Source organism: Anguilla rostrata, chromosome 16 (genome assembly GCF_018555375.3).
Source record: "Anguilla rostrata isolate EN2019 chromosome 16, ASM1855537v3, whole genome shotgun sequence".
Classification (NCBI taxonomy): Eukaryota; Metazoa; Chordata; class Actinopteri; order Anguilliformes; family Anguillidae; genus Anguilla; species Anguilla rostrata.
Genome location: NC_057948.1, coordinates 35,473,147 through 35,496,486, shown reverse-complemented (window position 1 = coordinate 35,496,486; position 23,340 = coordinate 35,473,147). Strand labels below are relative to the sequence as shown.

General features: G+C 52.1%; 1 protein-coding gene across 1 annotated transcript in view; it reads right to left on the bottom strand.

Moving 5' to 3' along the window:
* Positions 1–610: 610 nt before the first annotated feature.
* LOC135242650 (potassium voltage-gated channel subfamily KQT member 1-like) overlaps positions 611–23,340 on the bottom strand; it is an 82,314-nt gene continuing 59,584 nt past the window's right edge. The window contains exon 17 of the mRNA XM_064313804.1: positions 611–1,328. Within this exon, the coding sequence (XP_064169874.1) occupies positions 1,128–1,328 (201 nt within the window). The 3' untranslated portion in view covers positions 611–1,127. The remainder of the gene's footprint in view (positions 1,329–23,340) is intronic.

Sequence of the window (23,340 nt, the reverse complement as noted above, 5' to 3'; positions counted from 1 at the left end):
TGTGTGTGGGTGCGTGCATGCATGTGTGTGTGTGTGCACACGTGTGTGTGTGCATTGTGGCTGCATGTGTGTGTGTGTGTGTGTGTGTGCGCATTGTGGTTACGTGTGTGTGTGTATGTGTGTGTGTGCATTGTGGTTGCGTGTGTGTGTGTGTGTGTAAGTGTATGTGTGCACTGTGGCTGCATGTGTGTGTGTGCGTGCATGCATGTGTGTGTGTGTGTGTGTGCATTGTGGCTGCGCGTGTGTGTGCACATTGTGGTTACGTGTGTGTGTGTGTGTGTACGTGTGCGTGTGGGCATTGTGGTTACATGTGTGTGTGTGTGTATGTGTGTGCATTGTGGTTGCGTGTGTATGTGTGTGTGTGCACTGTGGCTGCATGTGTAGCTGGAGTGAATGTATTGTATTATCCACACACAGTATTCCATATCAACAATACAGAAGGTTTGTAGATTCACAGTAACTCAAAGATTCACAATGTAGTCACAGTGACTCAGACACAGTGTGTAGTCACAGTGACTCAGACTCAGTGACTCAGATTCAGTGTGCAGTGCAGCAAGTGACCAGACTCAGTGTGAAAGTCACCAGTGGACTTTCCAGGACTCAGTGTGTAGTCACAGTGACTCAGACTCAGTGACTCAGAGTCAGTGTGTAGTCACAGTGACTCAGACTCAGTGACTCAGACTCAGTGTGTAGTCACAGTGACTCAGACTCAGTGTGTAGTCACAGTGACTCAGTGTGTAGTCACAGTGACTCAGACTCAGTGTGTAGTCACAGTGACTCAGACTCAGTGTGCAGTCACAGTGACTCAGACTCAGTGACTCAGACTCAGTGTGCAGTCACAGTGACTCAGTGTGCAGTCACAGTGACTCAGTGTGTAGTCACAGTGACTCAGTGTGTAGTCACAGTGACTCAGACTCAGTGTGCAGTCACAGTGACTCAGTGTGTAGTCACAGTGACTCAGTGTGTAGTCACAGTGACTCAGACTCAGTATGTAGTCACTGTGACTACACACTGTGTCTGAGTCACAGTGACTCAGTGTGTAGTCACAGTGACTCAGTGTGTAGTCACAGTGACTCAGTGTGCAGTTACAGTGACCCACACCGCGCAGTCTCAGGTGAGGCAGCAGTTCAGGAGCAGTGCTCCTTGGTGACGGAGGCAGGTGGAATGTTGAGCTGTTCATAGGTGGGCAGGCTGTACATCCCCCCCAGGTGCGCTGCTGCACCCTGCCCCCCCACTCCGCCTCCCGGCGCCTGTCTCTGCCCCTGCTGGGCCAGCAGGATGTTCAGCCCGTCCGCCACCCGCTGCAGCGTTTGGTCCATCTGTACCATCTGCAGACAAAAGAGACAGACAGACAGACAGACAGACATCAGAGACCTGGACCACTGGAGGAACTGCAGGAGCCGTTCTCCATCAGTGTGGACTAACGGAAGCACAAAGCCGCTCACACAAGCACAGTCTCTATCTCACACAGGGCTCCACATTAAAGCGCAGAGTCTCTCACCCAAACACAGGGCTCCACATTAAAGCGCAGAGTCTCTCACCCAAACACAGGGCTCCACATTAAAGCGCAGAGTCTCTCACCCAAACACAGGGCTCCACATTAAAGCGCAGAGTCTCTCACCCAAACACAGGGCTCCACATTAAAGCGCAGAGTCTCTCACCCAAACACAGGGCTCCACATTAAGCGCAGAGTCTCTCACCCAACACAGGGCTCACATTAAAGCGCGAGTCTCTCACCCAAACACAGGGCTCCACATTAAAGCGCAGAGTCTCTCACCCAAACACAGGGCTCCACATTAAAGCGCAGAGTCTCTCACCCAAACACAGGGCTCCACATTAAAGCACAGAGTCTCTCACCCAAACACAGGGCTCCACATTAAAGCACAGAGTCTCTCACCCAAACACAGGGCTCCACATTAAAGCACAGAGTCTCTCACCCAAACACAGGGCTCCACATTAAAGCGCAGAGTCTCTCACCCAAACACAGGGCTCCACATTAAAGCACAGAGTCTCTCACCCAAACACAGGGCTCCACATTAAAGCGCAGAGTCTCTCACCCAAACACAGGGCTCCACATTAAAGCACAGAGTCTCTTTCACTTTTCATTATTTTGTTGTGTTTTGGAGGAAAAACAGTCACATGCTACGAGATGTTTTAGGAACACCAGCGTTCCTGTCCAGCAATAAAATTAGCCTCAATCCCGAGAGAGAAAGAGAAAAAGAGGTAGAGAAAGGGAAGAAAGAGAGAGAAGTGAACAAAAACAGAGGTTTCCACTATTTGAAATTATTTGAAATTCTGAAATCCTGGTTTAACTTAATGCTACAGCAAACCTAGCCACACAGAAGTCTGCAGAGACATAAATATCATTTCATCTGAGCAAGATGTGAAATTCTACAAGAGAAACACAAAGAAAAACAAACTAAATCTCTCCTCCGATACTCTCTGCACCTTCACGAAATTACAAAAAAAGAGAAAAAGCTTGAAGTAACGTGCGAACTATCTGGGCTGGTCTAGCTGTTAATCGAGTGCGTGCCAATCAGAGACTCTCTTATCTGAGCGAAGACGTCAAACAAATCACAGAATCAAAACAAAGAAAGCCAAAGAAACAAAACAAAAAACAAAACAAAACTCAACAGCGAAAGGGACAGAGCCGAAAGCAGCGGGTGGGGCGGGGGGTTGGGGGGGTGAGGGACTGGGGGGGGGGTGAGGGAACCAGGCCGAGCAGCAGCACTATCTCCCCAGGCTATTCTGGGCCCGTGCTACGCAGGCCGTAATTGGCCCCCAGCGCAGAGGGCCGCAGTGATGTCTAACCACAGTGACGAAAACTTGAGTTTATCGCTGGGATCCGGGACACTCTTATCTAATCTGTGTCCCCGCTCCAGCAGGCGAGGAGCGACAGTAAGGCCGTCTCTCAATCTCCCCCCTCAGACGCAAGAAAAACAATTAACACCCCGCTTTAATCCACCCACGTCACATCTGCGATTCAATCTCCGGGGCAATACCAGCCCCTCGTTTGATGTGGTCCCCAATTAGCCCCGGTTCCTCCCCCCCCCCCCCCTCGTTTCTTTTGAACAAAACAGTGGCGGACTGTGGGTGAAAACACAGAACTGGCTGCTAATGTTTGGGAAAGTGAAAGCAGGACTAATTGCACCCAACTGATCTTTATGAAGTCGGCCTTCTGAATCACGCCCAGGCAGCGCTTCTGAATCTGAATCTGAATCACACCCAGACAGCCCTACTGAATCTGAATCTGAATCACACCCAGGCAGCCCGAGTGAATCTGAATCTGAATCACACCCAGGCAGCCCTTCTGAATCTGAATCTGAATCATGCCCAGGCAGCCCTATTGAATCTGAATCTGAATCACGCCCAGGCAGCGCTTCTGAATCTGAATCACGCCCAGGCAGCCCTTCTGAATCTGAATCTGAATACACCCGGCAGCCCAGTGAATCTGAATTGAATCACACCCAGGCAGCCCTTCTGAATCTGAATCTGAATCATGCCCAGGCAGCGCTTCTGAATCTGAATCTGAATCACGCCCAGGCAGCGCTTCTGAATCTGAATCTGAATCACACCCAGGCAGCCCTTCTGAATCTGAATCTGAATCTAAATCATGCCCAGGCAGCCCTTCTGAATCTGAATCTGAATCACGCCCAGGCAGCGCTTCTGAATCTGAATCTGAATCACGCCCAGGCAGCGCTTCTGAATCTGAATCTGAATCACGCCCAGGCAGCGCTTCTGAATCTGAATCACGCCCAGGCAGCGCTTCTCATCAAAGGGAAGTTTGTGGGTGACTGTGTGTGTGTGTGTATGAGTGTATACAGCATGTTTGTGTGTGTGCGTGTGACGTGTGTCTCTCTTTCTGTCTCTCTGTCTATCTCGCTCCCTGCCTCTCACTCTCTGTCTCTCTCACACACACACACACACTGAAAGCAGCACACAGACACACACACACACTGAAAGCAGCACACACACACACACACAGAAAGCAGCACACACACACACACACACACACACACACACACTCACACACACACACACACACACATACTCACACACACACGATGTTCTCTCTTGTTGTGACTCGCGTGTTGGAGGTTGGCGGAGTTCAGCGATTACGGTGCTATAAATTCAGTCGGCGCCTCCGGGCCTGGAGGAGAACACACCGACAACCAATCAGGGCCCAGCGTTCGGCAGGAACACAACCACGGGGTCCAATCAGGGCCCAGCGTTCTAGAGGAACACAACCGCACGGTCCAATCAGGGCCCAGCGTTCTGCAGGAACACAACAGCGCAGTCCAATCAGGGCCCAGCGTTCTAGAGGAACACAACCGCACGGTCCAATCAGGGCCCAGCGTTCTGCAGGAACACAACCGCGTGGTCCAATCAGGGCCCAGCGTTCTGCAGGAACACAACCGCACGGTCGAATCAGAGCCCAGCGTTCTGCAGGAACACAACTGCACGGTCGAATCAGAGCTCAGCGTTCTGCAGGAACACAACCGCACGGTCGAATCAGAGCTCAGCGTTCTGCAGGAAACCGCGGTCAACAAGTCAGCGTCTGCAGGAACCAACGCGTCGAATCAGAGCCCAGCGTTCTGCAGGAACACAACGCAGGTCGACGCTCAGCTCTGCAGAACCACCGGCCAATCAGGGCTCAGCGTTCTGCAGCGGAACGTTCACGCTCATCACTCAGCAGCGGTCATCCGGGCCATAGCCCCGCCCACCCCAGGATAAGGGGGCGGGGTCAGCACGGGGCCCAAAACCCAGACATCGTTAGGGGCCGCCGCCGGCAGCTCGGCCACGATGCGTCGCCATGACGACCGCTAACAGGCCGTTAAGGACACGCATAAACACAGTGTAAACACATCTGTTCGCACAGGGTTAAAAGACAATAAAGGGTTAAATTACAGCCATAAAGTAACAGCCAATGGAGCGCTTTGAAAGCCCTGATCAATTGTGATGCTCAGCGGGGCAAACGGGCGGCTTGTAAAGCGAGCGTACTGCTCCCAAATTTGGGCGACGGCGGCCATTTTGAATTCAGTCAGTTCTCATTTTCTACCCATTGAAACAGTCAAAGTCTTGCACTCAAATAATAGCCATATTCTAAAAATATCTAAACGCACCGCATTTTACATTACATTTAATTTTATTTGGCAGTTTCTTTTATTCAAAGCCACGTACAATAAGTGCAAACCAAAGGTCACTGGGTCAATCACAGAACACAGGTTCTCATTAAGTTATCCACAGCCATGAACAGTAAGTCACACCGTAAGCATCAGCTAACTCAGTCAAGTTCTGTCGAGCCAAACTAGAAGTGAGGCATGATGACAAGAGATATGATAAAGAGCTAAAACTCAAAGATAACAATACAAGTGCTGGATGAAGATAGAAGTGTAGCGTGAAGATCAAGATACAAGAATACAAGTGATATTTTATTCTACAGTGCACCGGGCGAAGCGTTGTGATCCGCCACAGGACAGAAACACTGTTACTGGGGCGGCAGAGCTGCGTGGGGTGTCGGATTCCTGCCCGAATCGCAGGCGTGAGACAGAGCGCTTCACCCCTGAGGGAACAGCTTTAGCGAAAACCCAGCGGGACGAGAGCACCGCGGTTAGGAATGAGAGTGCTTAAAGTCAGCCTGAGTCCAGGCTCCCCTAATGAAACAAACAGAGAGAGAATGAGCCGTATTCGTCTGGCTCCACCGTGACTCACATAAACACACGGAGCTCGGACATCACCGCCACAAACCCCCCCAAGAGGAAAGTGTTTATTTGTAAAACTTCTGTTTTCATATTCCTTCCTTGGCAGAAAATGGAGGACACACGCACACACACACACACACAAATGCACGCACACACACGCATACACAAACATACACACAGCACTCACACGCACACCTTCACAGTCATACACACATGCACACACATGCAGACAAACATGCACGCACACACTCACACACACGTAGACAAACACGCACGCACACACTCACACACACACACGCACGCAGACAGACATGCACGCACACACTCACACACACAGACAAACATGCACGCACACACACACCCACAAACATGCACGCACACACACGCACACACACGCAGACAAACATGCACGCACACACACACACTCTCACACACGTGCACACACGCACACAAACATGACACAAACATGCACGCACACACACACACACACACACAAACATGCACGCACACACACACACACGCACCCACAGTAAAAAGCAACAGACGCTCCATAAGCAAATGCCTTTTGTTTAATTAGGAAATGACTTTTCCCAATTAGCCAGTGGGCGTGAATGCCCACTCAAGCCCCACAGAAGCCCCCCGGGGAGGGCAGGGCACAGGTGCTGGGGGGCGTGTGGGTGGGGTAAAGAGGGGGGTGGGGGGGTTTAGGACGATATCCCCAGCTTAACGAGGAACCCCAGGGGAGAGCAGGGTAACCAGGCTGGGACCCCAGAACCAGGCTGGGACCCCAGAGGACTGAGCAGCGTGGTCCTCCATGTCATTAGCAGCCAGAGAGGCCCCGCCCACCTGCTGCTGGGAGACCTCTGACAGGAAACAGGGGCGGGGCCCAGGGAGCCGGATCAATAGCTCTGATTAACCACTGATCACACACAAGCCTTCAGCTTCACTGACAGAAGGGCCGGCTTTGGGGTTAATCCTCCTCTGCTCCTCTGAGAACACACACACACACACACACACACACACACACACATAACACACACACACACACACACACACACACACACACACACACACACACACCAAACACACAGGCACGACGCACAACACACACAACACACACACACACACACACACACACACACACACACACACACACACACACACACACACACCACACAACACAGACACACACACACACACAACTCACACACACACACACACACACACAACACAGGCACTACCACACACCAGACACACACACACACACACTACACAAACACAGCAGACAGACAGACAATACCAAGGACAACTACACACACAGACCACACATACACACACACAACACACACACACAACACACCCACAACACACACACGACACAACACACACACGCACAACACACACACACACAACACACACCACACACACGCACCACCAACACACAGCACACCACCAACACAAGCACATACACACACACACACACACACACACACAAACAGACACAACACACACTACACACACACACACACACAGCACTGACAACACACAACACCTACACACAGGCACGACAACACAAAACAAGCAGTACTCACACACAGACCATACACACACAGCACATACACAACAGCAGTACACACACAAGAAATAACACACAGGCACGTATACAAACACACGATATCAACACAGACAATACCAAGGACTGGTAATAACACACAGGCATTTTAACTACAGGCTGTGTGTAACACAGGCGTGTGTATACACGTGATCAGGCTGTTGAAATACAGGCTGTGTGTGTAATACAGGCTGTTTGTAATACAGACCTGTGTGTCAATACACAGGCTGTGTATAATACAGGCTGGTGTATCAGGGTGTAATACACGGCTGTGTGTAATACAGGCTGTGTGTAATACAGGCTTGTGTGTAATACAGGCTGTGTGTAATAAGGCTGTGTGTGTAATACAGGCTGTGTGTAATACAGGCTGTGTGTAATACAGGCTGTGTGTGTAATACAGGCTGTGTGTGTAATACAGGCTGTGTGTGTAATACAGGCTGTGTGTAATACAGGCTGTGTGTAATAAAGGCTGTGTGTGTAATACAGGCTGTGTGTGTAATACAGGCTGTGTGTAATACAGGCTGTGTGTGTAATACAGGCTGTGTGTAATACAGGCTGTGTGTAATACAGGCTGTGTGTAATAAAGGCTGTGTGTGTAATACAGGCTGTGTGTGTAATACAGGCTGTGTGTGTAATACAGGCTGTGTGTAATACAGGCTGTGTGTGTAATACAGGCTGTGTGTGTAATACAGGCTGTGTGTGTAATACAGGCTGTGTGTAATACAGGCTGTGTGTAATACAGGCTGTGTGTGTAATACAGGCTGTGTGTAATACAGGCTGTGTGTGTAATACAGGCTGTGTGTGTAATACAGGCTGTGTGTGTAATACAGGCTGTGTGTAATACAGGCTGTGTGTGTAATACAGGCTGTGTGTAATAAAGGCTGTGTGTGTAATACAGGCTGTGTGTAATACAGGCTGTGTGTGTAATACAGGCTGTGTGTAATACAGGCTGTGTGTGTAATACAGGCTGTGTGTGTAATACAGGCTGTGTGTAATAAAGGCTGTGTGTGTAATACAGGCTGTGTGTGTAATACAGGCTGTGTGTGTAATACAGGCTGTGTGTAATACAGGCTGTGTGTAATACAGGCGTTGTATGGTAATACAGGCTGTGTGTAATAAAGGCTGTGTGTGTAATACAGGCTGTGTGTGTAATACAGGCTGTGTGTAATACAGGCTGTGTGTGTAATACAGGCTGTGTGTAATACAGGCTGTGTGTGTAATACAGGCTGTGTGTAATACAGGCTGTGTGTGTAATACAGGCTGTGTGTAATACAGGCTGTGTGTGTAATACAGGCTGTGTAGCTGTGAATACAGGCTGTGTGTGTAATACAGGCTGTGTGTAATACAGGCTGTGTGTGTAATAAAGGCTGTGTGTGTAATACAGGCTGTGTGTGTAATACAGGCTGTGTGTGTAATACAGGCTGTGTGTAATACAGGCTGTGTGTAATAAAGGCTGTGGGCTCTGCCGGCTCTTTGGCACGCTCTCCTGGGCAGGTAAGGGTTGGGATCGGAAAGTTCTGGAAAACCAGATCCTGGCCGCATCTCAGAGCTGCTGAGCGATTCCACATGTTTCCACTACGGCTCGCACGTAACACCGCCCCGGAGACAAACAACACGCCGGGGAACGAGGCAGAGAGAGGGAGAGAGAGAGAGAGAGAGAGCGACGGGGAGAGAGAGAGAGAGAGAGCGACAGGGAGAGAGAGAGAGCGATGAAGAGAGAGAAAGCGAGAGAGAGACGGAGAGAGGGAGAGAGAGAGAGAGAGAGAGAGAGAGAGCGACGGGGAGAGAGAGAGAGCGACGGGGAGAGAGAAAGCGAGAGAGAGAGACGGAGAGACAGACAGAGAGAGAGAGAGCGAGCAACGGGGAGAGAGAGAGCGACGGGGAGAGAGAGAGAGAGATGAAGAGAGAGAGTGAGCGAGAGAGAGAGAGACGGAGAGACAGAGAGAGAGAGCGACGGGGAGAGAGAGACGGAGAGAGAGAGAGAGATAGAGAGAGAGCGAGTGACGGGGAGAGAGAACGAGCGACGAAGAGATAGAGAGAGAGAGAGAGAGAGGGAGAGACGAAGAGGCCTGCGCATCTCCCTGTCCACACGCTGCTCGCGTGCTCTGCTAATTCACTAATCCTCTTCCTCTTCCTCATCACTGACCTGCCTGTACTTCAGCTATTCACTCATCTCCTCCTCCTCTTCCTCATCACAGACCTGTCTACGTGCCCACTGCCCACGTGGAGGCTGCAGGTTTAAATCCACAGGTGCACAGCCGGTGTGCCTGTGAGCGTGGCGCACACGTGTCAGTAATAATGTGTAAACTGAGAGACGTGCATCAGCAGTGAAGCGCTTCAGGACCGGGAGGCAGCAAGAAACTGTTTAATCTGCGTGAGGAGCGGCGTCAGCCCGGGGCTCAGCAACTGGGGGCCCGCGATCGCGCTTGGAAGGCCCCCCCCCACCATATCAATGCACCCCCCCCCACACCTCCCAACGCTGCCGAACCATGACCTTCATAAGACCTGCTTTTAAAGGGGTTTCCTCTGTATGTTGTCTTTATAAAAACCTGCTCTAATATAACCCTTTTACCCTATATGAGGGAGGGGGGGGGGTTCCCTGGATGCCTCTGAGCAGGGGAGGCCCCCCTGGATGTCTCTGAGCAGGGTAGGCCCCCCCTCCACCCCCCTGTCCCCCCCTCCCCAGATCATAAGAGGCTGAGCACCTCTGATCTACAGCTTCCGCCCGTCTCCGCTGAGCGAGCCGCGGCGCTCGAACCCATGTCTCTCACTCCGGCTCTCACTCTCCTTTCTGCCTCCGAGGGACAGCCGGGGTGGGGGGGGGGGGGGGGGGGGGGGGGGAGCGGGGGAGCGGGGGCGGTGTGGGGGGCAGGGGGGGCAGAGCAAGCAGGAGCGAGCCTGACTAAACCTGTTTCCCGTCTCAAATCCAGGGCTTGTTTTTGCCAAAAATCCACAGAGCCAAGAGGGACATAAAAATGTGTGCGTGTGTGTGTGTGTGTGTGTGTGTGTGTGTGCATTTGTGTGTGAGTGCGCGTGTGAGTGTTTGTGCATGTGTGTACATGTGTATGCGTGTGCGTGTGTGTGTGCATGGGCATGCCTGTGTGTGTGTATGCCTATGTGTGTGTGAGAGTATGTGTGTGTGTGTGTGTGAGTATGTGTGTGTGTGTGCATGGGCATGTGTGCGCCTATGTGTGTGTATGCCTGTGTGTGTGTGTGTGTGTGTGCATTGTGCATGCCTGTGTGTGTGTGTGTGCATGGGCGTGCCTGTGTGTGTGTGTGTGTGCATGGGCGTTTGTGTGTGTGTGTGTGTGTGTACGCGTGTGTGCATGTGTGTATGAGTGTGTATGACATGTTTGTTCTGCTGCTTTTATAAGGGGCAGAAGTGTTTGGTGTGTGGGGCTCTCTGCAGTCGGAGCTGCAGCTGGCTGTGTAATCCCTGCAGATCTGCGCATTCAGAGCTCAGCTGCGCAGCTGCATTCACACACCGCAGTGGGCAGGCTGCTCCTGATTGGCCCAGCTGGGGTCAGGCTGTAATCTAATGCACTGCAGGCTAATCCAGGGGCTCAGGAATGCTGGCCACAGCAACCCTGCCTCCAATCAGCCAGCTGCAGCGCAGGGAGACTCTGGGACAGCGGGAGAACTCACCCCCCCCTCCACGCTTTCACCCCCCCTGCGGCTGCTATACCCCCCACCTGCGAGGGCGTCGTGACCAGACGCTGAACTTTTCACCCGTGTGATATTTCATAAGCCCCGTTTTCTCACTCCTCTCTTCCTCCTCCTGCTCCTCCTCCTCCTCCTGCTCAGCACTGGACAGGAGCAGATATTAATTCAAACAGCAGTCCCAAAATCGGCTAGGCTCTCCCCCTTGCACCCTGCCCCTCCCCTTTCCCCCCCCCCCCCCCCCACCCACCAGCGCCGCCGCTCCTGTTTTAGCGCCCGTAATGACATGCCCCGGGTTCGAACCCGGCCCCCGCTGTGCCACGGCTGAGCCACACACAGGAAACAGGGCCCTGCAGAACCCAAACACCGAGCCTGGGTCAGCCCTGCAGCACAGCTCTGAAAGAGACTGCACTGCACAAGCCACTGCCTAACACACACACACACACACACACACACACACACACACACACACACACGCACACGCGCACGCGCACGCGCACGCGCACGCGCACTCGCACACGCACACGCACACGCACACGCACACGCACACGCACTCGCACACGCACACGCACACGCACACGCACACGCACACGCACACGCACACACACACACACTCACACTCACACACACACACTCACACACACTCACACACACTCACACAAACACACACTCACACACACACACACACACACACACACACATACACACACACACACTCACGCCGCGACGCGCACGCGCACGCGCACGACCGCGCCCCCGCGCCGCGCGCACACGCCTGCACCCACACGCACAGCCCGCAACGAACCACAACACACAGCCGCACCGCACAGCTCAGCCACTGCACACACACACACACACACTCACACTCACACACACACACGCACACACACTCACACACACTCACACAAACACACACTCACACACACTCAAACACACACTCACACATACACACACATACTCATACACACACTCACACACACACACACACGCATACACACACACACGCACACTCACACACACACATATAAACACACACTCACACTTACACACGCACACACAAACACACACACATAAACACTACATCATCACACCACACACAACACACACACACACACACTACACACACACACACCCACACATACCATACACACATACACACCATCACACTCACTCACACACACACACACAACACACCAACACTCACATCAACACACACATAACACACACCACCACACCACTTAGCTGTACCGCAGTGATCAGTCTTATCCGAGCCTCACTACATGATATATAAGCTCCACTTAAAGCATAATTACCCACCTCTATTCTCATCAGTCAGCAGACAGCCAATCTAGAACCACAGCTGCACCCCTACACCCTACCGCACGTGGTCACCTACCTCACCCCACTCTGATTAAAAGCTCCATAAACAAATTCCACCCACGTTGCTATAACTACCATACGCAATAATGCACAATCTAAACCACATCCTACTCCTACATGCTGACTAACACACAAACTACTCCAACCTCACTAAACTATAACACACATACTATACACAAAACTACTACTACACAACTACTAAAACACTATACTACTACACTACTAACAACCACATACAACTACTACACTACTAACACTCACTAACACTAACCCTACATACTACTACTATACTTACTACATCACTAATACTAATACTACTAACACTACTAACTACTACACTACTAACACTACTAATACTACTAACACTACTAACACTACTAATACTACTAACACTACTAACACTACTAATACTACTAACACTACTAATACTACTAACACTACTAATACTACTAACCAACCATACTAACCTCTAACACTACTAATACACTACAACTAACTACTACTATAACACTACTAACACTACTACTAATACTTACATATACCAACACCTTACTAACACTACTACTAAACTACAATATACTACACTACTAACTAAATACTACATTTAATTACTAAAAACAGCTCACTAACTACAATACACACTTTACCCTAATACTACAACACTACTAAAACCCTGACCTTAATAACTATTACTGCTGCTAATCCTATTACCAGACCTGTCACACACTACAACCAGACACCCTGACCTGTTACACACCCTCACACACACCCTGACCTGTTACACACCCTCACACACACCCTGACCTGTTACACACCCTCACACACACCCTGACCTGTTACACACCCTCACACACACCCTGACCTGTTACACACCCTCACACACCCTGACCTGTTACACACCCTCACACACACCCTGACCTGTTACACACCCTCACACACCCTGACCTGTTACACACCCTCACACACACCCAGACACCTTGACCTGTTACACACCCTCACACACCCTGACCTGTTACACACCCTCACACACCCTGACCTGTTACACACCCTCACACACACCCTGACCTGTTACACACCCTCACACACCCTGACCTGTTACACACCCTCACACACACCCACACACCCTGACCTGTTACACACCCTCACACACACCCTGACCTGTTACACACCCTCACACACACCCTGACCTGTTACACACCCTCACACACACCCTGACCTGTTACACACCCTCACACACCCCTGACCTGTTAACACCCTCAACACCCCCCTGACCTGTTACACACCTCACACACCCCACACACCCTGACCTGTTACACACCCTCACACACACCGTGACCTGTTACACACCCTCACACACACCCACACACCCTGACCTGTTACACACCCTCACACACCCTGACCTGTTACACACCCTCACACACACCGTGACCTGTTACACACCCTCACACACACCCACACACCCTGACCTGTTACACACCCTCACACACACCCTGACCTGTTACACACCCTCACACACACCCACACACCCTGACCTGTTACACACCCTCACACACACCCACACACGCTGACCTGTTACACACCCTCACACACCACGAGCAGAAACAGTGGCTATTTCAGTCAGACGATCGAATGAGCTCCAGTCTGTCTGAGCCTGTGCCCCCCGTCCCCTCCCTGTTTACTTTTTGGAGAGGGAAATATAAAATGACTGTTTTGGGCAGGACATCCCGGCACACAGCGGTGTACAGTGCCCAGTACAGGCTGGGAGGGAGGGAGGCAGTGTAGTAGCCCCCCCCTTCCCAGCAGGCCTCCTTATGCTCAGTTTTCCTTCCATTACAAAACGCTCTGGAAATAAAGAGCCCCCCCCCCCTCGTTTTTTCCACTGGAGAAGGCCAGATGTAGGTCTGGCATCCAAAATATTTCACCTCATTCTTGCGTGCCTGCCATTACCCCAGCGCAACCCCCCCCAACCCCCCGCTCCCCCTATGAGTGAGCCCTCTCTCCCTCACCACCACAGTCTCTCCTACCCCAGTGCACCCCCCCCCCCCCCCCCCGAGTGAGCCGCGTGGCAGAGCTCTGCCCCCCCCCCGCCCCACTCCCCCACTAGCGTTTGCCCGATTCGCACGAAACTAACCCTATCAAAGCCGTTCATAAATACAGACCCTCCGATCCGGAACCTCGAGCTGAAACGCTGCCTGTCCCACAGACGGAATCAGCCAATCCGCTGGGAGCAGCTCACGGCGAGGTCTGGTGTGCCACTGCCGCACACTGGCTGGGCCCACGACCCGCGGACACAGAGAAACACACCTGCCTGCCGTCTCTGCTGTTTCCACTTCTCTTTTATACTCACTGCTCTCCTTTCTGTCCTCATCTGTCTCTCCATCTCTCTCTCCCTCTGTCTCTCCAACTCTCTCTCTCCCTCTGCCTCTCCATCTCTCCCTCTCCCTCTGTCTCTCCATCTCTCTCTCTCTCCATGTGTCTCTCTCTATCTCTCTCTCGCTCCATTTCTCTCTCTCTTCATACCTCTCTCTCCATCTCTGTCTCTCTATCTCTCTCTCTCTCCATGTGTCCATGTGTCTCTCTCCATCTCTCTCTCTCTTTCTCTCTTCATACCTCTCTCTCACACACGTTTACTTTATTTTCTCCCGTCTCACCAGTTTGTTCCACTGTCAGGGCAGTTACACACTGCTCTGCTAATTTTGTGCAGATCGCTTTTCTTTCTCCCAGAAGGATTTGCAGTATTTCCTGATCAGGAAGTGTGGGGAGAATTTTGGCAAAACATGTGAAATGGGAAGAATGTTTTCTTTATCTTTTTTGTATTTCTTACAGGTTTGTATTTCTTCACAGAAGGAAGTGGAGCTGTCTGTTTCCATCTCTCAGAGCTGACAGAGGGAGCACAGCCTGCGTTCTCTGGGCAGCCGAGTCTGCCTGAGACAGCCGGCCTACTCCGGGCTCCAGTTTTGGAGACAGATTTGAAAAAAAGAAGCATTAAGTGCCCTGCATGCTTTTTTTTTAAAAAAAGTTCAAGCTTCCTGTTGATCTCATCTTTAGGCTTAATATAAGGGTTTAAAGTTATCTATGGGTTGATTGTGGAATGGTATTTTTCCACCCTGACATCTGGATCTTCTCTGAAATGTCATCATTTCTGTTTTCTCCCTATCCAGTGCCAGGGCCCAGGTCCGACAGCATTTCTGCAGCTAATCTCTGCTGCAGCAGGGCCAGGTCCTCAGCGTGCAGCAGGGCCAGGTCCTCAGCGTGCAGCAGGACCAGGTCCTCAGCGTGCAGCAGGACCAGGTCCTCAGCGTGCAGCAGGACTTGGTCCTCAGGGTGCAGCAGGGCCAGGTCCTCAGCGTGCAGCAGGAATCTCACTCGAGCCTTGGAAGAGCAGGTTCTTCGGAATGTTTTTGTTTTCAAAAAAATTCTAAGCCACAGCGTTCTAGAATTCCATCGCTTTCAATTAGCAGTAGTGACTGTGACATCAGCCTCAGAATGTTCCGAAGGAGAACATTCTAATCGCACGTTTGCCAGGCTGCCTGATTGCTGCAGGGCCGCTGGCTGCTCGTTGGTGTAGATACTGAAGAGCGCTGGACTCAAACTGCAGCAGTGTCTCACACCACGCCCCAACTCTACTGTTTTCAATTCAGACAGCACACGTACTCCTGGCATACACAGCTTTCAATTTAATCTCTCTCCTTCTGTCTGTCTCTTTCTTTTTTCTCTCTCTCTATTCCTTTTCCTTTTTCTGTCCCTCCCTCAATCTGTCTCTTTCACTCATTCTCCCTCACTGTCTCTTATTGATTATTATTATTACTATATTTTATTTTTTTGGTGCGTCAACATTGGTAATTTGCGGGTAGGGTATTGTTTTTTTCCTGATTGTTAAAAAAAGAAAGCCAGTTTCCCACTCTCAGTCTCTCTCTCTCTCTCTCTCTCTCTCTCTCTGTATCTCTCTCTCTCCCTCTCTCCCTCAGGGCCTGTGTTTTGGCCTTGCAGAGCCCGCTGGCTGCAGTTCTTCGCTGTCTGCAAACTCTTTGGCCAAAACAATGGAAACATCGTCCTGAGACAGCCAAAGGGTTTTCGTGTCCAAGGAGGCCCCGCTTAACGTCCCGCGCTGACCACAGACACCAGGCCGAGCTGCGCAGCTGCGTGAGCCAGGCCGAGCTGCGCAGCTGCGTGAGCCGGGCCGAGCCAAACTCTCTCTCTCTCTCTCTCTCCGTTAACTCTTCATCCCCTGCTTTTCTGACAGGCATCCACAAAGGCACCTTTGTCTCAGGTGAAATTTAACAAGCTCAAATATCAGCCTGGCGCAGCGTCAGCGCCGCAGACTCATACATACGGTATATATATATATATATATGCAAACATCCTAAACCTGCTGCTTATTCACAGCGCGTCAGCTCACCACACACTGGGGGTGTTATGAGCACGGACACAAACAAACACACACATGCAAGCGCGCGCAAACACACACGCACCCACACACACTCACACATGCAAACATGCGTACGCGCGCGCGTGCACACACACACACACACACACACACACACACACACACACACACACACACACACACACACACACACACTCCAAGCCCAGTGAAATGTGGACCACCCAAAAAGGACCAACCCCGTTGAAAATGAATGAAAATTCCTCTCTTGCTGTTCAGAGTCCAGCTAAGGAGGTCAGTCTAGTGTTGTTGCAGTTACTGGAAAACTCAGACCCTGGTTTAAAGTGGGGGGGTGGGGGGGGGGCGACTGCACAGCTCCAGTAATCTCAGTTCTCCTGCAGATAAGCTGCTCATGCATCTGCAGCAGACCAAACCAGGTCCAATCAAACAGACTGCGCAGACGCCAGGTCTAATCAAACAGACTGTGCAGACGGCAGGTCCAATCAAACAGACTGCGCAGACGCCAGGTCCAATCAAACAGACTGCGCAGACACCAGGTCCAATCAAACAGACTGCGCAGACACCAGGTCTAATCAAACAGACTGCGTAGGCACCAGGTCCAATCAAACAGACTGTGCAGACAGCAGGTCCAATCAAACAGACTGCGCAGACACCAGGTCCAATCAAACAGACTGCGCAGACGGCAGGTCCAATCAAACTGTCAGCGCAGATGGCAGATCCAATCAAACCGACTGCGCAGACGGCAGGTCCAAACAAACAAGGTCTACAGGGCCGTCCACTACAACGTGCAGATATCGTGATAAGTCATACCTGTCCGTCAATGCCTATCCTGAGCCCCCCAATTCCAAAAATCATTTCCACCACCCCCAGCTCCTGCCACACACCTCTGATTCCAAGGTGCCTCCTCTGGTTGCAAAATTACCTGCCCCCTCCCCCATACCCCACCCCCCCTCCCTCCCACACACACCACCTGAAGCACTCCGTGTTCCATGCACACAAAGGTGCCATTCATATCCTCTGGCTCACTCCCCATCACGGTCTTCAGGGGACAGGAACACAGTGATGACATGTGGAGAGTCTTTATGAGAGCGGCACAAACGCTCGGTCCCTCCAGCCTGTCTCTGGAGCGTCCACACCGGCCAAACGCACACGAGGCTCAGCATCGCTAGGATAACACACAGTCACACACACGCTCTCATTCTCCTGCTCTCTCTCTCTCGCTTTCTCACTTTCTCCCTGACACGCACAGACACATACACACATATGCACACGCACACACGTACACACACGCGCACGTGCACCCACAGACACACATATATACACACACACGTACACACACACACATACACACTCCCACACACACACATATATACACACACACGTACACACACACACACACATACACACTCTCACACACACACACACACACACACACACACACACACACACACATATATACACACACACGTACACACACACAAATACACACTCCCACACACACATATATACACACACGTACACACACACACACATACACACTCGCACACACACACATTCAAATATACACACATACACACACACACACACACATTCAAACACACACACACACACATAAAGGAAGAGAAAATGCTCCACGAACACACAGGAGTGCTGAGAGTGAGGGTTGCTCACACAGACCAATGAGGAGCCACATGATGCACAGTGCTGCATGGCCCCGGTGTGACTTCGGCCACTGGCACTTCACCTACCCCCCCCACCCCCGTGCCCCCCATCACCCACCCACCCCACACCCCCCCAAACCAGCGCCACGGACCGCCACCCCTACCCTGAACCACCGCGACCAACCACGACCCAACCGACCGGCACCGTCAGCCAGCCCCAAACCCCGGCCCGTCTCCTGAGGCTGAGGAATGCGCCCCCATGGGGCGAAGGGCTGAGTGTCCTGCCGCTCGGCATTCTCACATACCGCCCCCCCCCCCCCCCCCCCGACTCCCCCATCCCCCCCGCACCAGCATAAAGCAATAAAGCAAAAAAAAAAACAACCTGTGTCTCTGCATGTACAAGGTCAACAGGGCGCATTTTTCACACCCCTCTGACCTGCCCCCCTACACCCCCAAACCCAAAAACCCCCCAACCCCTGGCCCAGCACTCAAACACTCCTGGACAATAACGGACGTCACATGACGTTTCTGTGCCTCGAGGAGAAAGGTGGAAACAGATGAGCTATAGTCTCAGCTTCATCTGCTGTGCATTTTCATCCCCCTCTTCACCCCCCCTCCCGACGGGTTTTGGTGGGGGGGGGGGGAGCTGCTGCTGCCGGCCAAGGTTACCTCAGTCCACAGCACTGGACCAGTGCCAGACTCCAGCTTTATCTGCGCAGGAGCGATCAGTACCAGCACTGAACTTCAGCTCTTTCTGTGTACAAAGGCAAGCAAGGATTCACACACACAGCCATGCATTCAAGCACAGACACTCACACACATGCACACGCAAACACACACACACACATAGGCACACACAGACACACACACATGCACACACACAAAGCACGAAACACACAGGTATACTTTCAAGCATTTTTCACGCAAATAACATAAACATTCAAAAACATAAACTGACTCTCTGTGACACTCACACACAGGCACGCGCCCATCGGTCAAAGGAACCCACACACACTTATAAAAAGCTGGGGAGGGGCAGGGGGTAAATTTATCAGCGGTGAGCAGTGTTGGTGTGCCCTCCTGAGGTGTTGGGGGGGGGGCACGTGGGGGTGTCAAGGGCACAGGCTATAGACCCTGAGGCAGGTCACATCTCTACAGGGACCCCTCCTCTGCCAAGAACAGCCCCCCCGCTATAAACAGCCCCATGGCACTATGAATAGCAGCGCTAACCACAGCTAGCAGCGCAGCCTAACCACAGCTAGCAGCAGGGCTTCGGCTGAGAGACACGGTTCCTTTTTCTCCTGCCTGGACCTCACACACACACACACACAAACGCACACACACAACACACAACAACGCACACACGCACCATGACACACACACACACACACCACACACAAGCACACACACAAGCAACACACAGCAACACACACACACACACAAAACCACACACATAAACGGGCACATACACGCACACACACACAAACACACACACACATGCACACACACAGGCACATACACGCACACACATGCACACACACACACACACTCACAAACGCACACACACACACATACGCACACAAATGGGCACATACACGAACACACATGCACACACACACACACAAACGCACACACATGCACACACACATACACACACACACAAACGCACATACACACACACAAACGGGCACATACACGCACACACACACGTGCAGTCACGTAAGTGCACTATTTCAGACGGCTATTTTGGGCACTGTTTGAAAAAAACGCTGCTATTTCACTCACACGTTAAATATCTACCCCGCAGTGGAGGAGACCTGAGAAATCAGACTTCAGTTAGACAAACGGCCCCCAGTCGAGACAGGAAAAGGCCCTTAAATTACCCTTCAAAGGGATAAACTCACTTCCTGCGTTTCTGATATTTCTGTTTTAGTGTCTGTTTTCATTTGGTCTCAACAGTATTCATGTGCGAAGAACAACACTCCAAATACTCACAGAACGTTCTGACGACCAGCGTTACAACGACAAGTAGGAGGGGCATTTGTGGGTTTGTGATCAAAAAGCAAGAAAATACACTTTGCGTAACAACCGATACTGTTTCCAGAGGCAAGTCTCGTAAGATTAATTAATTAGTGCCAATAGTGTCAATTCACAATTCTACTCACAAATAATCAGCTTTTATATATCGTGCTGATACCTCTTTCCTCGAGTGCTGGCTGAGCACAGCTCTCCGATTGCAAGTGTCTTAGGAAATAGTTCCAAAAAAAAAAAAAATTACCAGGAATTTTCAAAGAATAATGGAGTGACTCACACATGCGTGCAACCTCAGGATGCGTAAGCTGCACCCAGAGTTATGTGAAGGGTACTTTCTTTTTAACCACAAGCCTGTGAATCGTAAAGTCAGCGGGCCAACTGGAACTTCGGTAAACACCTAAATATTCTTTACTAAAACAGAAACAATACCCAAAAAATCCCCCAGAAAATGACCCGCCCTTTCCCAGCGTTGCTTTGTAAAACAGGCACTGATTGGTTAATCATGAGGGAGACAGGCTGGTTAATTAGAATGAACACACGGAAAGTCCCTGACTGGAAAAGACTGATGGTTTCAGAGCTGAGCACAGGGAGAGGGCTGGATTATGCAGGCCAGGCACGCACTCAGGTAGCGCTTCTGAATGGCCTCTGACGAGTCCTCGGTCCATCCAGTCACTCTCTGTGAGTCCGTCCTTGTTTTCCGGGGTGAGTATTCTGGGTGCTCTGCGAGGCAGATTAGCTCCTAATGACGCTCCTCCGCGCGGGGATTACGCTCTGAAGTGTGTTTGGGCATCGCCCCAGATCAGCGGGCCGGGGCCTTTGTGCGTAAGAGACAGGCGTCAGCGGGGACACAAACGGGGTTAAAGCGGAGGACCCCCCCCCCCCCCCCCGTTTATTTATTCATTATCTCGTTCCGCACGGAGCGGAGAGAGAGGCCTGAACGCCTAAACGTGCCTAACCCTAACCCTAACCCTGAACGCCTAAACGCGCCTAACCCTAACCCTAACCCTGAACGCCTAAACGCGCCTAACCCTAACCCTAACCCTGAACGCCACGGAAGCCACACCAACCCTAACCCAAACCCTAAACGCGCCAACCCTACCCTAACCTGCCACCGCCCTGACACGCGCCAAAACCCAAACCCTAACCCTAAACGCCCTAAACGCTCCTCCCCCGCCGCCCTCGGCGCGACCAACAGCCACGCTGGGATAAAAAAAACTCTAAACCAGAGGACCAAAACACCCCACCAAACCAGCCCGCCCACACCCCACCAAACCAGCCCCGCCCAAACCACCTCACCAAACCAGCCCCGCAAAACCACCCCACCAAACCAGCCACCGCGCCCCAAAACCACCCCACCAAACCAGCCACCGCACCCCAAAACCACCCCACCAAACCAGCCCCCGCGCCCCAAAACCACCCCACCAAACCAGGCCCTGCGCCCCAAAACCACTCCGCCAAAAACAGCCACCGCGCCCCAAAAAAGGATTTCATTTACCACACCACCATGCCTGGCACAGGGGAGCCCCCACCCCCCCAAATAACACCCAGGCTCTCCACCAGGCTCTCCCTTCCCCCAGGGGAAACTCACTGTTTCCTCCTACTTAATGCTCTGTTAAAATATACAGGCAGTAAAATATACATATGCTGCAAGTCATATCAACGGGACAGGAGAATTATGAAGACACTGACTCTGGCTTTCAAGCCTACAGCTTCGCTCGCAGGGACAGCTGAATTTAGCTGGATTAGAATTCATGTCACAAGGATTCCCCCCCCTCCCCACATACTACACCCTAACAAAGAGTACACACTACACCCTAACACAGAGTACAAACCACACCCTAACACACTACACCCTAACACAGACATATATTGGATTGCACACTGTATTCTAGTACACAGACATGCCTGTGTTGTAATTTACACATGTGTGCAGTATAATGGACAGGGGGAGTAAAAGAAGAGAGAGTGTGAGGTTGAGAGAGAGAGAGGGAGAGGGAATGCAGGAATCTGAGAGAGAGAAGAATCCCCAGGGGAAGTTGTGCTATGAGTCTGGTCAGACTGGTTTTCCCCCCAGGACAGACACAGAAGAACAGAGCCAGTTTCCTGGAAGTGGGCCCCACAGCCCAGGGCAGAGATAGCGTTCAGCGCTGAGGCTGGTGTGGGTCCCACAGCACCAGGGCAGAGTTAGTGCTCAGGGCTGAGGCCAGTGTGGGTCCCACAGGGCAGAGATAGCGGTCAGCGCTGAGGCTGGTGTGGGTCCCACAGGGCAGAGATGGAGGTCAGCGCTGAGGCTGTTGTGGGTCCCACAGGGCAGAGATGGCGCTCAGGCTGGTGTGGGTCCCACAGGGCAGAGATGGCGGTCAGCGCTGAGGCTGGTGTGGGTCCCACAGGGCAGAGATAGCGGTCAGGCTGGTGTGGGTCCCACAGGGCAGAGATGGCGGTCAGCCCTGAGGCTGGTGTGGGTCCCACAGGGCAGAGATAGAGGTCAGGCTGGTGTGGGTCCCACAGGGCAGAGGTGGCGGTCAGCGCTGAGGCTGGTGTGGGTCCCACAGGGCAGAGATGGCGCTCTGGCTGGTGTGGGTCCCACAGGGCAGAGATGGCGTCAGGCTGGTGTGGGTCCCACAGGGCAGAGATGGCGGTCAGGCTGGTGTGGGTCCCACAGGGCAGAGGTAGCACTCAGGCTGGTGTGGGTCCCACAGGGCAGAGGTGGCGGTCAGCGCTGAGGCTGGTGTGGGTCCCACAGGGCAGAGATAGCGGTCAGGCTGGTGTGGGTCCCACAGGGCAGAGATAGCGGTCAGGCTGGTGTGGGTCCCAGCAGGGCAGAGATAGCGGTCAGGCTGTTGTGGGTCCCACAGGGCAGAGATAGCGGTCAGGCTGGTGTGGGCC